At 35.7% G+C, this 15,338-nt stretch overlaps 1 protein-coding gene across 5 annotated transcripts in view; it reads left to right on the top strand.

Moving 5' to 3' along the window:
• The window catches only part of Cacna2d1 (calcium voltage-gated channel auxiliary subunit alpha2delta 1), a 368,329-nt gene that overhangs the window by 293,176 nt on the left and 59,815 nt on the right, over nucleotides 1-15,338 (top strand). For 4 of the 5 annotated variants that reach the window (XM_048339919.1, XM_048339918.1, XM_048339917.1 and 1 more), the window contains exons 11-12: nucleotides 8,130-8,288; nucleotides 10,251-10,355. In XM_048339919.1, the coding sequence (XP_048195876.1) occupies nucleotides 8,130-8,288; nucleotides 10,251-10,355 (264 nt within the window). Of the gene's footprint in view, nucleotides 1-8,129; nucleotides 8,289-10,250; nucleotides 10,360-15,338 lie in introns of all 5 variants that reach the window. The other variant, XR_007210075.1, reaches the window with a different exon arrangement.

Genomic DNA, 15,338 nt, shown 5'->3' with positions numbered 1-15,338 from the left:
AACAGAGAGGTAATATTTGTTAGTATGCATCAGGTGAAGAGCAAGATGATGGCCAGACCCCTCTCATAGTTCATGCATGGGCATTGTCAGCAAGGCTCTGGGGAAAAGGCCCCTGCAGACTCCTCTCCCACAGGCCTTTGCTCTCATGATTGTTAGAATTGCATAGAGGATAATGGGAAAGGCACAACCTTTGAGACTACCAATCCTCTGGCCTTTTACAAGATACATGTGGTTATCATTCACACTTTGCTCCTCTTTGAAATGGACAGAATCATATTTACCTCAACAGAATGCTATTGAACACCAAAGGAAATGTCACATGTAAAGTGTATATTAATCATTGTTACTGTTATTCTTGCTATGGTGTTTTTCCTATTCATCTCTGCCAACAGTTGGAGACATTTCTTCATAAATCTATCACATTTCTTCATGTGTCAGCATTCAAGGTAGTTTGCCTAAGGTTTGGAATATCCAAATAGAAGACATTTGCATGGTGAGTAGTTAAAGCAATGTGTTCAGTAGGAAATAAGTGGACTGATAATAGAGGGCACACAGATAATTGTGGCTTGGCGACTCATACAAGAAATGCTAGATATCAGCAGGCTGAGATCTGATGATCAATGTTTAAGGCCAACCTGGGAAGAAAATCAATGAGATGCTTATCTCCAGTTAACCAGCAGAAAGCAAGAAGTGAAGGGGTGATGTGAAGTTGTCTCACCGCAGCCTTGAGCAAAAGAGCCAAGTAGAAGCAAAAGGCCCTGAGTTCAAGCCCCAGTACCAGCATAAGGCTTTTTGTCTGAGACTCATGCCACTGCCTGTCTAGGTGACCTCTGGCTGTCTTGTAGTAAATGGTTTGGCACTTGTGCTCAAAGATGCTAGTTTTGCACATGGTACTGGTGTGAATTGTAAACTATCCTTTGCTTCTGGCATATAGAGCTTGTATTGAATGATTGACAGATTGATTGATTGCTGTCTATACAAAGGCAGGAAATTCATTCATTGGCTTTCAAGTAGTGAGAAATCTCAGTCACTTCAGAGTTTCTGATTTGAGGACTTGACTATCAATGCACTTTACAGTTCTCTTTTCCTTCTACAGCATATCCAGTAAGCTCTGGACAAGGACACACAGGCTTTTTCTTTGTTCACTTTTGTTTTAAATTAAAAATTATAGGGGCTGGGGATATGGCCTAGTGGCAAGAGTGCCTGCCTCATATACATGAGGCCCTGGGTTCGATTCCCCAGCACCCACATATACAGAAAATGGCCAGAAGTGGCGCTGTGGCTCATGTGGCAGAGTGCTAAGCCTTGAGCAAAAGGAAGCCAGGGACAGTGCTCAGGCCCTGAGTCCAAGCCCCAGGACTGGCCAAAAAAAAAACAAAAAAAAAAACATATATATATATATATATATATATATATATATATATATATATATAGTTAGCACACCATAATTTGTAAATCTACTTATAATATGGAATTAGAAGTGATACGTACTCCCAGCACAATTCTAAACATCTAACAAGATACACCTTGAATCCAGAACTTAAAAAAATAAATAACACCTATACATTCAGCTAAAAGAGTTTTTTTTTTGTTTGTTTGTTTGTTTTCCAGTCCTGGGCCTTGGACTCAGGGCCTGAGCACTGTCCCTGACTTCTTCTTGCTCAAGGCTAGCACTCTGCCACTTGAGCCACAGCACCACTTTTGGCCATTTTCTGTATATGTGGTGCTGGAGAATTGAACCCAGGCACTCATGTATACGAGGCAAGCACTCTTGACCCTAGGCCATATCCCCAGCCCACTAAAAGAGTTTTATGATGAATGAAATCTAGGAGAATAACTTTATTTCATGACTTATAAAGTAACCATCTATTCAGATTTCAAGAAAATTTTTTAGTTGCTCCATAGCTCATTTATGTCAGTGAACAAGAAGATTATTGTTTATGCTCTTGCCTGTGAGATTAGGGCCTGGGCCAAGCAAACATGGATCTTGTCTGGCAGTTGTTTGGCAATAGTGAGAAATGACTAGAAATCTCCATCCCAGATGTAAGAAGCGGAAGAAGCATTTACCCCCTCCCCCCCACACCTGCCAAGTCATTCCCATGAAATGTTTCAACGATATTATTGTTAATTGTGTGCAGCTAACTATATATATAGCAAGTTTTTTATGTCCATCATAGACAGGGAAACCGGTGTAAAGTAAGGAATAGTAATAGGAAGCTCATATTTTCACTGATTCTGATTTTAAGATCTTGTAATCCATGAATTTCCTAATAGCATGACTTACATTTTGTTAAGGCCCTTGGTTTGATCTCGTGCATCATAAATTGAACCAAAGCAAAAACAACAAAGAAGAATAAACTTCTTAGTATTATGGATTTTTTTTTTATTTTTGTAGCTATGCCCATGGGTAGGAAATTTGAAAAAAAATAGGAATAAAATAGAGAATGTAAGTCATTAAAAGAAAGAAAATTCTTCCTTTTATATACTTAACCTTTAAGGCAAAGAATGGTTTCTTTCAAGAATTATCTTCATTTAAAAGACACATGAAAAAAGTATGCACTGTGAAGAATAAACTGAAGAGAAGGAAAAATTTACGGATTATTGTAGCCAGACTAATAAAGGTTATTCAATACACTTTTAAAGAAGCAAATGACAGAAGCTAGCATACTTGCTTTATAAATGCAAGAAAAGTTTATAAGAATGTGTTGACAGGCATTAGCATTTTTCTCATTAATTATATGGCAGGACATATTTTTGATACTTGGAAATTAGTTGTACAAACCAATGTAATAGTCAAGGTGAGGCAGAAGAATAATTTTATCTTAAAATTAGTTCTATTTTTTGTTTTTTAGATATAGAAGTTATTGGATTGTTTCCTAGGACTTTGCAAACTAAAAACTCCATGCACTTATTGGCTGAGACTTGTTCAAATTCCACTCGTTTCCTTACTTTTGAGTATTAGTAAGGAAAATGACATGGGCTTGATTGGCTGAGTGAGGAGACTAACTTAGGAGGTCCAATCTAAACCTAGACTGCTATTTTGTAAGGTGCCACGTAGGGAAAGCCACACATTTAATTGCATGATATTGAGGACTTTGAGCTCTGTACAGACTTCTGCAAGCTTTCTGCAGAAATGGACCCAAAACCTCCAAGACGTGGGTTTACAGGGCTAAGAATGACAGCATGTGTCACTGGCATGCTAAAGTCAAAGAGGGAAACTGCCAGTTTATCGTCTGCCTCTTGGTGTCTTGTCTGTCACTAGCTAGGTGGGGAGGGGAGGGGGATGACATGGCTGTCACTGGCACTGAAATTCACCTTTGCCTATGACCTTCTCAATATTACTTTGTCAATCATAAGAGTGCTGAAAAGAATGTACTATGCAGCTATCAAACTTTTCTATTAAATTTCCACTACTGATACATTAGGTATATATATATATGCATATATGTATATATGCATATAAGGTCTGTCACATTCAACCATATAATCAATATGGTGCATCTCTACTCACCCAAGAACTCTGGAACTTCTTGTCACTTTTTGTTCGTGTGTGTGTGTGTGTGTGTGTGTGAGAGAGAGAGAGAGAGAGAGAGAGAGAGAGAGAGAGAGGAATAGTACTTGAAATCAGAGCTTAGGTATTGTCCCTCAACATTTTTTGCTCAAGAACGGCACTTTATCCCTTGAGCTCCAGCTCAACTTTCAGTTTTCTCTAGTTAATTGGAGATACGATTCTCATAGACTTTCTTTCCAGGACTGGTTGTAAACTGAGATCTTCACACCTCAGCCTACAGAGCAGCTAGGATTACAGGTGAGAGACACCAACTCCAAGCTTAGATATAGTTATTTTTAACTGGAGAACCATTTCCAAGTAATAAGCTTCAATAACCATAAGGACTGAATATATATTGATCAGGTCTGCTCCTCTTGTGATGATCAAAGAGTGTGTGATCATTTGCATATTTCATTAAGATTTTATCTTCAGGAGCTGACATTCAACTTCACTGAGGAAAATGTTATTTATAATATAGCTAATGCTAAGGTGATTATAGCTCCAAAGTTCTGAGGTAGGAGGACGGCTATGTGTCCAGGTGGACAGGCCCTTGGGAATTAGCAAGTGCACTATGGGGACTGAAATGTCCAGTAAAAATGGATGACCAGGTGTAATCAATATTGTTGTGGAAGTAGAAGAAAAGCACCATTTCAACTGTTTCAGAGTCTTCCAGAAAATGCTAAATATTTCTATATCCAGATACAAATATAATACATGAGAATGATATTTGCAACTTTGTTATAAACCCACCCAACATTGTTAATTAAGGTGTAAAGACAGAATGTTGACTATGTCATGGTTCAATTTGAATGGGATATTTGTTTTAAGAGAGAAATATCAGCATGTTGGATGGATGAGCATATATGTATAGGCAAACATAAATTGGTCCTTATAATCACAATATCTAACACATATTTTAATCATAACAAGATAATGTTGTTTTGTTTATTGATAGATACATGATTTATTATTCCTTCTGTATGTGATTTTCTTCTGATTGTTAAGCTGTCAGATGTAGGAAATTGAAGGCCTTCCTCTAGGATCTAATCCAGTCCATCATTTCAGAAAGGAGGAAATTAAAGATCCAAGGAGATAATTGATAGTTGTGTCCGGGCTGCTTATTCGAGGCAGGGAAGAGTGTACCTGTCTTTCTTAAATCAAAGAATGGAAAAGTTTGCATCACTGTGTTTCTGCTTTTGTATGATGGGCCGTGGTGACCACAGACTGGAAGGCACCATTAGGAACACAGGAGGAGTGAGTGTCATTAATGAAGCCACGCAAGGTGACTCCTGAAAGCATGCCACAACTTCTGGTTTTCTCTCGATAAGCACCAGGAGTCAAATGAACAGCATCTCTGCTCAGTTAACATTCCCAAAAGGCATGACTGACCTAGAAATACTTAATATATTTATATCTTGTCTTGAAAATAGAAAAAGGAATATATGAGTATATGGGACATACGTAGAAATGTTGAAATCTGGGATCCATAGATAGTTCTTTAGAAATGACAGCTTGTCTCATCCACTTGTCAATGGAATTTTAATCTGACAAAACACTTCAAGACTTCAGTGGAAACACAGATGTACATGAGTAGTATGACATGGTGGGGTGGAATGAATAAAATGCACTTCCAAAGTGGTGCCATGCTCAGCATGTGTGAATCACTGAGTTTGGACTCGTGGGGGATGTATGAATTTGTGCTCCATAGCTTGATAGCAGCTATTTTTCTCCTCAACCATTTGGTAGGGTCCATCTCAAAAATAAAAGCAAGCTAGCCAAGGGTTGGTGAGCTAGCTGATGCTTGTCCAGTATGTGGCCTGGTTCTCATGGGATTGTTAATCTTGTTAGCTAAAATTTTTATGGTTAATATTAAAAGAGTTTGTTAGGTATTTGAAGGTGTAAAGGACTTAAAGTTGTAGAAATATGTACACAACCCTAAATTATAACCAAGAACCTTAAGTTATGAAGTATGTAATAGTAGTAGACATTTGGTATATGAAGAAAAAAAAAACAGCTTGTCATATCATAGTTTTGAGGAAAATCAAGTCCACCAAGATCAAGATGTAAAATCAGGGCATGTGGTGGTGTAAGCCTATGATCTGGGCTACTTAAAAAGTAGAGACTGCAAGGATAATATTTGGAGGCTAGCCCAGAGAAAATGTGAGGATGGTCTAATCTCAACCAATAAATTGACCATACTAGAAAGTACTTTTAATCCAAGCTACACAGGATACATAGTTAGGATGATGACGGTTTGTCTGAGCCAGTTTAAACAAAAACATTAACTGTGTCCTGTCCAATTTAAGCAGGTGGATATGACAAATTGTCTAGGAAGCACAAATCCCAAGTTTAAACTTCAATACTTCCCAAAACACAGCAACAACAAAGATCCAAGCAGCAAAATCATGAAACAGTAGTAGAGGTTATGAGTATTTGATTAATGCATTTTTTGCTAAGTTAAAAATATTGCAACAAATGATGCATGAATAAGTTTATAGGTTTGATCTTTTGGAACAGAAATAACATGATGGGAGAATGGGACTTGAAGTTCTACCACCTAGATTTCTATCAGAATAAAATCAAATTTATCAATGATGTAGAAAAGTGCTTGAGTTCATTTTTCCTTTCCTGGCAGAATTATTCTTTGGTTTCACATCTCATCTCTCCTAAATGTGACTGTGATATTCATATACTTGTGTAGTCTTTTTCTTCCTTTTAACACAGGTCCTAAGTAATTAAAAGTACTGCTAGGTAATTCATGATTTTTAGTAATGGTGTTCAGGTGTAATGTTAGTTTCTTGAAAATAGCCATAGTTGTTAGATAGAGATAATCAGCTATTTTCTCTTGGGTTTAAGATACTTTTCTGGTTTTTAATATAATATCTAGTGTCAAATTTCCTATCAAAATTTAAAAAGATTAAACTTTTTAATAAGGATCCATGCATTAAAAATTTAAGTATAATCAAGATTTTGAGATAATGTTGGTGTCTTTCTTTTTATTCTCCTGCACTGCCACCTGGTGGTAGATATGCACCATAGACTCAGTTGCTACAATTTAATTTATAATATCTTATTTTTCTTCATTAATTTCAGGTAATTATTTACTATGAATTTATTACATGTTTATTATAGCTGATTTATATAAGTAAGTTCAACAATAGCTGATTTTTAAAAAATCTATGTTTTAAAGAATTGGATTTTTAATCTTTTTATCAACAACGTTTTAGTCCACAATTTTTCACTGTATTTATTTTACAAGAACAAAGAGAAGACATAACAGCATATCTTCTTTTTTTTCCAACTAATACTTATAAAATACCCTGTACATGCCAAGTAACTACAAGCAATTGTGGAATGAACATTTTGTTTTCTGGGTATTGGCTAAATTTTCAATGGAAGGACTCGTCATTGAACCTTAATCCCCTGATCTCTGCCTACTAAACAGTTGGGATTATGGGCTTGAGCCTCTGTGTATGGATGCATTACATGCTTTTGATCAGAGTATCCTTTACATTTTTCTCTCTCCAATTTTTGCCTACTAGCAGGTATGTTTTTGTTTGTTACTCCTATTTCATATGCGTGTTACAATCAGAGCCCCTGTGGCCTGAAGAGCTTTTCTCAAATTACAAAGTTTATTAATGATGGGAAAATTCCTGCCATTTTAGCATTCTGTATCACAGTATTTGTCTTGCTTGTATCCTTTCGGAAATACCAAAGATATTGCATGAGTGCATTTTACAGAGTGCTCAGTTTTTTTTTGTTTTAGTTTTTTATTATGCATTTATTATTTGCTTATGAATTTATCATCTTTATTTGTACAAAGGAGTTTCAAGTCAGAGGGCTCATTTCAGAGCAGTTGTCCCTGGACCTAATGTTCTTACCCTTTCCTAGCCTCTTGTTCAGAGCCTTATTGCTCACATCAACAACTGCACTTGAACTTAGTGGAAAGGTCAAGAAGCCATAGGCATCAACGATGTGTATGGGAGTGACCTGCCTGCCCTTCACCTTTCCTGCAAGACTCACCTACATTATTCCATCTCATCTGTACAGTGGTATTTCTAAAAGGATACCAGCTGTTCTTTATTTTTTTATAAGATTACTTTCTAGTTTTAGCTCCATAAGAACACTCTACCATTAAATTTAAACGTTGCTTTCATCCAAGGCACGTTCTACCTAGCCTTTCCTGATGGCATATAATTTAAAATGCATCCCCTCTCTCTGCCTTCTGCACAGGCATAGACTTTTGGAACTCTGGATACATTTCACTTTCATTCATTTTTGTCTATATTGTCACTGAATTTGAGAAATAGAAGGGACCTTGTGAATCTCAAATCCAAATTTCAAAAGCAGTAGAGCAGGGGCTAGGAAGGTGACTGACCTGGATTACAGCATGGATGGATGGGCCTAGAGGGAGAGAGCAGCTGAGTCTTCTGTGTGGCATAGAGGCTCATTTTTCTTTTTAAAAGAAGAAGCAATAAAAGGGGGTTTAGATTAATAATAAACAACTTTCATGGAAATTGTACAATTGGCTTTAATATTCATTTGTATCTTTTCTTTCTTTATTTTTTCTCTGTTGCAGTTTAACAGCAATGCTCAGGATGTGAGCTGCTTTCAGCACCTCGTCCAAGCAAATGTGAGAAATAAGAAGGTGTTGAAGGACGCAGTGAACAACATCACAGCCAAGGGAATCACGGACTATAAGAAAGGCTTTAGTTTTGCTTTTGAACAGCTTCTTAATGTGAGAGCCATTGCCATAGGCCTTTTTTCTCATATCATTGACTTGTTGTATCTTAATTTCAATATTCTGTGAGTTATTCTTCTCTTGGCTAGGTTCAGTGCTGCTTTAGCAAACAGATATAAGCCAGGTGCTGGTGGTTCAGGCCTGTAATCCTAGCTGCTCAGGAGATCTGAGGATCATGATTTAAAGCCAGCCTAATGTACAGATAAGGTTTGGGTGGTAGAGAGCTAGCCTTAATCAGAAAACCTAAGGAACAGTGCCTAGGCCCTGATTCCAAGCCCCAGGGCTGACACACACGTGCACATGCATACACACACAGACACAGCAAGTTTAACAGATAAATTTATACTACAGATGTGTCTAGAGATCTGTGAATTCTTTTTGTTTTGAAATCCAAACCTAAAAGAATACACAGGGAACACATTCATTTCTTTTTAAGATACCTTCTTCCCATTTCATTCACATCATACCTTTAAGAAATAATTTAAAGCCTGCTTTTGCTTTCACTTTGAATAATACATGAAAAAAAACATAGCTAGGTAGAAAAACTTTTTGTATTTCAATATGATACTTGTGTTTGTAATCATGAAATGGTTACTAGAAATATAACCATTTACTGATTTTTTACAGAATACATTCAGTTATTTTTAATCTAAATACACTTCTTGTATTTTCAATCATAAAATGATTATTAGAAATGTTTTAATATTGTACCAATATTCTTATAGCATATATTATTTGTACAAGAAGGGTTTATTGTGACATTTTCATGCATGCTTACAGTGAATGTCATTAATATCTCCCAATCCATCACTCTTCCTTATCCCTTTCCCTGATTCTTAAAATAATTTCAAACAGGTTCCATTGTTTTCTTTGATATGCATGTCAAGTACTTTGACCATATTCACTCTCACTCTCTATACTCACCATTTCCCCTCCTGGTGCCAGCCATCTGCCTATAGCGTTTTAATTGCAGATGTCTATTTAGTGTCCTTTAAGTTTGTTGTTCCTAAATGATCAAAAAAGGTTCCAGTGGTAGCTATGAAAGTGAATGGAAAGATAAGCCCCAGACCAGGAATTCCTTCTTGGTGAGGATTTATCTGAGTCACGAGGAAACCAACAGTGAGCATGCCTGCTAACCTAAGGCCTCAGGTGACAGAATTTTCCCACGTTGTGCACTCATCTCTTCACATGGCCATCTTTCTCTCTCTTTTTAACTTTATTTTAAGTTTAATTTTCATTTTGAACTACTCTGAATGGGAACCATGCTTGAGTTGTTCATCTCCAGAAGTAGTATTATAACTCAGTTGAAAGTTTGATCCTCACCTCTCTATAGTATGTAAATATTTTCTCATTTCTGCAATAGGGTTTCCTACTGCAGGTACTCAGAAGATTGTGGGTAGAGCTAGGCACACAGGGCACCTGGCACAGTAATGTAAGAGTCTGTTATTGTAGAAAATGCAGGTGAAGAAAATAGGATGACCTAGGAGAGAAGAAAGCCAGACGTATTTGGAAATGAATTGAAAATTTACATGAATTATGCCCATTTTAAAATGATATTCTTCATTTCTGCTGTAAAGACATAGAGACATGAAATCCACACAGATAATTAGTCATTCAGAAACCCTTTACTAATCTCTACTTATGTATTACTGATTAATAAACATACGCCATTCTATTCTGGGAACTAAAGAGTGAAGAATGCTGCGAGCAGAAATGCAATTTTGGAGGGAGATTACAATTCAAGGTGTCAAGGATAGAATGACTTGTGATCAGAGGTCTGAGAGAAGTGACATAGTCAGACTTTTGGCTGCCTGGGCATTTTGGAATAACTTGGCTTGAAACGGGAGCTCTTCTTAGAGTAGATTACTGAGAAGACATTTCACAAAGCACTTGAAAGCTACACATTCTCTTTCTTATCTTTGGCTAGAACTGATACATATATTGCTATTTTTTTAACAGTATAATGTTTCCAGAGCCAACTGCAATAAAATTATCATGTTGTTCACGGATGGAGGAGAAGAGAGAGCCCAGGAGATATTTACCAAGTATAATAAAGACAAAAAAGTGAGTATAATTTTGTATTTATTTTAATTTTAGAGACCAGATGATGTAAAGACATCATGGTAGTGAGTGTGAATTCTTTAAAATAAAATACTTGTCTCAATTATAAAGTCACATGAATGATGTATTATGGAATATAATGTTTTCATGAGCTACCCAAGTATTTTTTGATGAATATCTCATGTTATATATAAATATATATAATATACAACATATATCATAATATATGTGTATTTATTTATTAATACACAAAATAGTTTAGACTTTTGATAGTATTGGACTGTATGGCTATATTCTAAATTAAAAGAGTTATAAAAAGAGGGAAATCAGAAGGAAATGGAAATGTAGAATAGTTTAAGCTTTCCTTTCTTTTTTTCTGTTTATGCGGTGCTGAGGAATCGAAGCCTGGGCTTTGTGTCTGCTAGGCAAGCACTTTACCACTGAGCCACATTCCCAGCCCCTAGTTTAAGCTTTTCTTGGATAAAATTTTATTGTATCATTTAATTATCAAAGTTTAGAGTAATAGTTGAATTTCCTTTATGGTCTAAAGAGTTACTATACATATAAATTATAGATATAGACATATAATTTTATATATTTGCTATCTAAGCTATTTAAAACAACAAATGTGGTACATACTGACAATGAAATATTAGCCCTAACCTTGTGCTGAATTTTGCGTTGTGTGACAATGTAGATAGACCTTCGAAAAATATTCTATTCACAAAATGACAAATATTACATGCCTCCAATTTCACGAAATGTCTAAAATAGATCAGTGTAGAAGGGTAGTCACCAGGGTCGGAAGAGGAGAAGGTTTTGGGAACCTTCCAATCAATGTGCCTAAAGTTTCACTTCAGCAAATTAGTAAACTGCAGGGACCTGTGTACATTGGCAGTTGCAGTAAAAACAATTATCATATACTTAATACATTAAGAGGGTAAATCTGCTGGTAAGTATTTTTTAACAAAATAAGATTTTGAAATATGCAAAAATTTCTGTGTTCATAGGTACATTTCTTTTTATATGATATCATCTGTTCCCTCATTCTCTACCATTCCCTCCTTCCCTTCTCCACCCATGAGGGTGTATAGTTCACTTTCATCAGTGTGCAATCTACTCCACTGCTGCACTTTTTTACCCTCTTTCCTCGGATTTTGTGCCCTTCCCCTCCACCATCCTGCAGACATGCACATGAATATACTGTATATAAGGCAAATAAGTGTCTGACATATGTAAATGTAACTTCTGTATAGAACCTCTATAACAACAATAGAGTAAATTTTTAAGAAAAGTTAAAATTGTGATATTTTTAAAAAAATAATCATCCCTAAGCTACTCTGTGAATCGTACTTTTCCTTCCAACTTCTAGTCTTTCACGCCTGTGGCTGCTGAATGCCTCACTGGTATTCATATTTCCTCTACCTCAATGAAAATCATTCAGCCTCATCTGTCTAGGTGTGCTGAAGAGTATCTGAAGAACGGATGAAGGAGGGTTTCAGACACCCAGAGCAATATAATGAAGCCTGAACGTCTGAGAATTAGAACAAAATGTTTGGCCTATTTTAGGGAAAGTACTACTCTTGGCAATTCATCTACCTGATTGTAGATAGGTACAGCTTTAAAACCAAATGTATGTTAATCTCCCAGTACAGCTGTTCCAAATTAAAGCACATTTACTTCCTCATCCTTACCTGCACCAGTGCCATCCCCCAGGGCTCACCCATGTGTAGGAGACCTGCTCAAGCATAGTGCCAAAACGAAAATGAACTCTGGAAAAAAGTCCAAACAAATGAAGAAAGAAAAGTAAAACCAGACACAGAGTTGAAAGATAATTCCCAGGACTTGCTAAGTTAAATATAGTTGATTTCCTTTAGGATAGTGAACAGATTGCTTAGCAAGACACATTTAAGTTTGCCTCCTCTGGTTAAAAAAAAAAAAAAGTCACTGACTGTGCTTAATTTTCAGAAATAATTAGAAAATCAATCAAAATTACTACAGGGAAGATTTCAAAATGCCTATTACATTGAAAGCATAAAATCCAATGGAAAGAATTATTTGATAAGTCTGGAATAATTTTTAAAGGAAGAGTGCTCTACTAAAGTTTTAAACATTTGGAAATATGGATTATAGCAGTACATCTAATTTTAAAGAATTAGCCTTTAAAAAAACAGCTATTTTCTACATTCCTGTCAGATCTCAAATAGAGAGAAGTATTGAATAGTCAATAAAAATGTAAATAAGGTTACAAATGACTGACTGGGTGTCATTTGTGTTTTCTGTAGCTAAAGTGGACATTGTCTTTTACATCAACAGATAACAAGGAAAATAACACACCAGGAATAAATCATTGCCACCCCTTCCATATCTCTGCATGGAAAACCTACTATCAAGTAGTGGATAGGCCTCTGTAGGGTGTGGTTAAACACATGATATTGGAGGACATTTAACGTATCAAATGTTTAGTACCAGTTAGCAATGATATTGCTTCTAAAACCTTTCAGACTTAAAAAAAATCCTTTTAGTAGAGTCTCATATTTCCAGTTTTAGAGTAAGTGAAAATCCTTTATTCATTAAAAATACCATTTTGTCTGTGCTAAAGTTACTGGATAATTGCAAGCCATTCATTACTGCCCTTCCTTATAGAGAGATTATCAATTTATCAGGCATGCTCTGCGTGTGTGTGTGTGTGTGTGTGTGTGTGTGTGTGTATCCTTGCCTCTGAAAGCATTTCCTTCTCATAGAATAAGATTAATGTTGACAACACATTCCCTATTCTAAGAAAAGTCATATATACATATGTATGTGTATTTATATCAGGCTCAAGTCATATTACCTTCATGCATTTACAGAGTACTTAATCTAATCTAAAAACAATCTTATGAAAAATACAATTATTGTATTAAGGACAAAGTATGATATGCTTTATATGAGAAAGTATGATCAACTTTAGAGTAGAGAAAACATATGTGAAATCATTTTAGGACAGAACTGTACTGCCTATTTAACCAGAATTGTGCTACTTAGACTCAGCACTGTCAGATTATGATAAAGCACTGTGGCTTTCCTGCTACTTCTGTGGCTGCCTTCTCTGATTAAAGGCTGCATTGAGTTCCTCGGAGGGTGTGTACTGCTCAGCTTTTCTCAAGGTTTTCTTTTAGCCAAATGTCTCCTATTTTATTCTCTGTTAATACAGGACATCTTCCTTCCTCTCATTCTTCCCATCCAATTATCATTTTTTATTATTTTTGGACATTTTATCTAGGATCTTCCTTCTACTTATAAGCTCCTTGGAGTAGTGATGTCATAAATTTTATAAATTTTCTAGTTAACCCTTAGGGAATAGCATGGTGCTTGACTCAGTAGTTACTCAATGTTTTCTCATGTCAACCAACAGGTAATAAATATACTGTTAAAGTTCACCTACAAGACATTTTTAAATGATGTTAAAAATTAATAGCTTCATGCTTCATTTGGAAGATTACTCAAAAAAACTGTTTTTCTTAGTGATTGGACTCTGGTGTAAAAGTGCCTTCACTATATCTTGGTTATCACTCTATTTCAACTCTCTTTTTCCTTTCCCAAACAAATCCCAACAGTCTTCATTGATACATTTTCATAAACGTATATAAAGTATTTTAATCATACTCACCCGCCTTCACTCTTCTATTTTACGCCCCCATTAGCACCCATATATTGTATAATGCTATAAAACACAACAAACTTTTAGGCTATTCAAATACTCTGCATTCAAATGTTTGTGACGAAGGGAAACACTGTAAAATTTTGTGCTAAGACATTCCAGTTCAGTCTTTTATATATATATATATATATATATATATATATATATATATATATATATTTTTTTTTTTTTTTTTTTTTTTTTTTTTTGGCCAGTCCTGGGCCTTGGACTCAGGGCCTGAGCACTGTCCCTGGCTTCCTTTTTGCTCAAGGCTAGCACTGTGCCACTTGAGCCACAGTGCCACTTCTGGCCGTTTTCTGTATATGTGGTGCTGGGGAATCGAACCTAGGGCCTCATGTATACGAGGCAGGCACACTTGCCACTAGGCCATATCCCCAGCCCCTCAGTCTTATATTTTGATAGGCTTAGTACTAAAAATCTTAGTACATAGAGAAGATGAATAAAACCCATCACTGATATCATTTGTTCTAATATATTTCGTTAGCTGAAGTTTTTATTTATTTATTTATGTATGTATGTATTTTGGGTTATTTGCTTGCTTTCTTCATTGAGTCATTTCCATTGCTCTTTGGAGACTTGCCTATTGCAAATTAAACTTGAACTCTGGATAACTGATAATTTTGGAGGTGACAGTTTCCAGTAACTGTGTTCTGCTGGGAAACACATTTCTGTGGTCTTCTAAAAGATTGACCCTGAGACTTTGGAAGACTTTGAGCTGATTTTAAAAACAAAACAAAACAAAACAAATAACCCAAACATTACCAGAAGTCAGACTGTAGGATCAAGTCACAATCAGTGTTGTAATAAACAAATTAGTGATGTATTCAAAGAACAGAATTTGCTGTTAAATATGTTTTCTTCAATCAAAACTGGACTAGGCTTGTATCAATTCTGAATTATTGTGTTTATAATACTGTTCTGGTAAGAGAAAAAATAGATATTAAACAACTGAAGGCAAATTGTGTGATTTTAAAGCTAATAATAGAGTGATTTTAATTCATGCTGAATTTTTATTAAATCTTCTCCCTAATTCACTATTACTTTATTGAATATGCTGTAACAAATAATCATTAGTCAAGAATTTCATGAACTTTTCTATACTCACTAGGAGTGATATGATCCATAACTTATACATGTTTAAAATATATTTCTACTATCTAGAAATAGTTGTACAAAGCAGTTGCCATTCAAAGAAGCATTTATAAATAGTGCATCTTGACCAATGGCACCCCTTTCAACATTCTCACCCATCCAACCACCCCTTGGAACCACCCCTTCCCTTA

The sequence above is a fragment of the Perognathus longimembris genome, chromosome 2 (genome assembly GCF_023159225.1).
Source record: "Perognathus longimembris pacificus isolate PPM17 chromosome 2, ASM2315922v1, whole genome shotgun sequence".
In the NCBI taxonomy this organism is placed as follows: Eukaryota; Metazoa; Chordata; class Mammalia; order Rodentia; family Heteromyidae; genus Perognathus; species Perognathus longimembris.
This window is presented reverse-complemented; position numbering and strand designations above follow the sequence as displayed.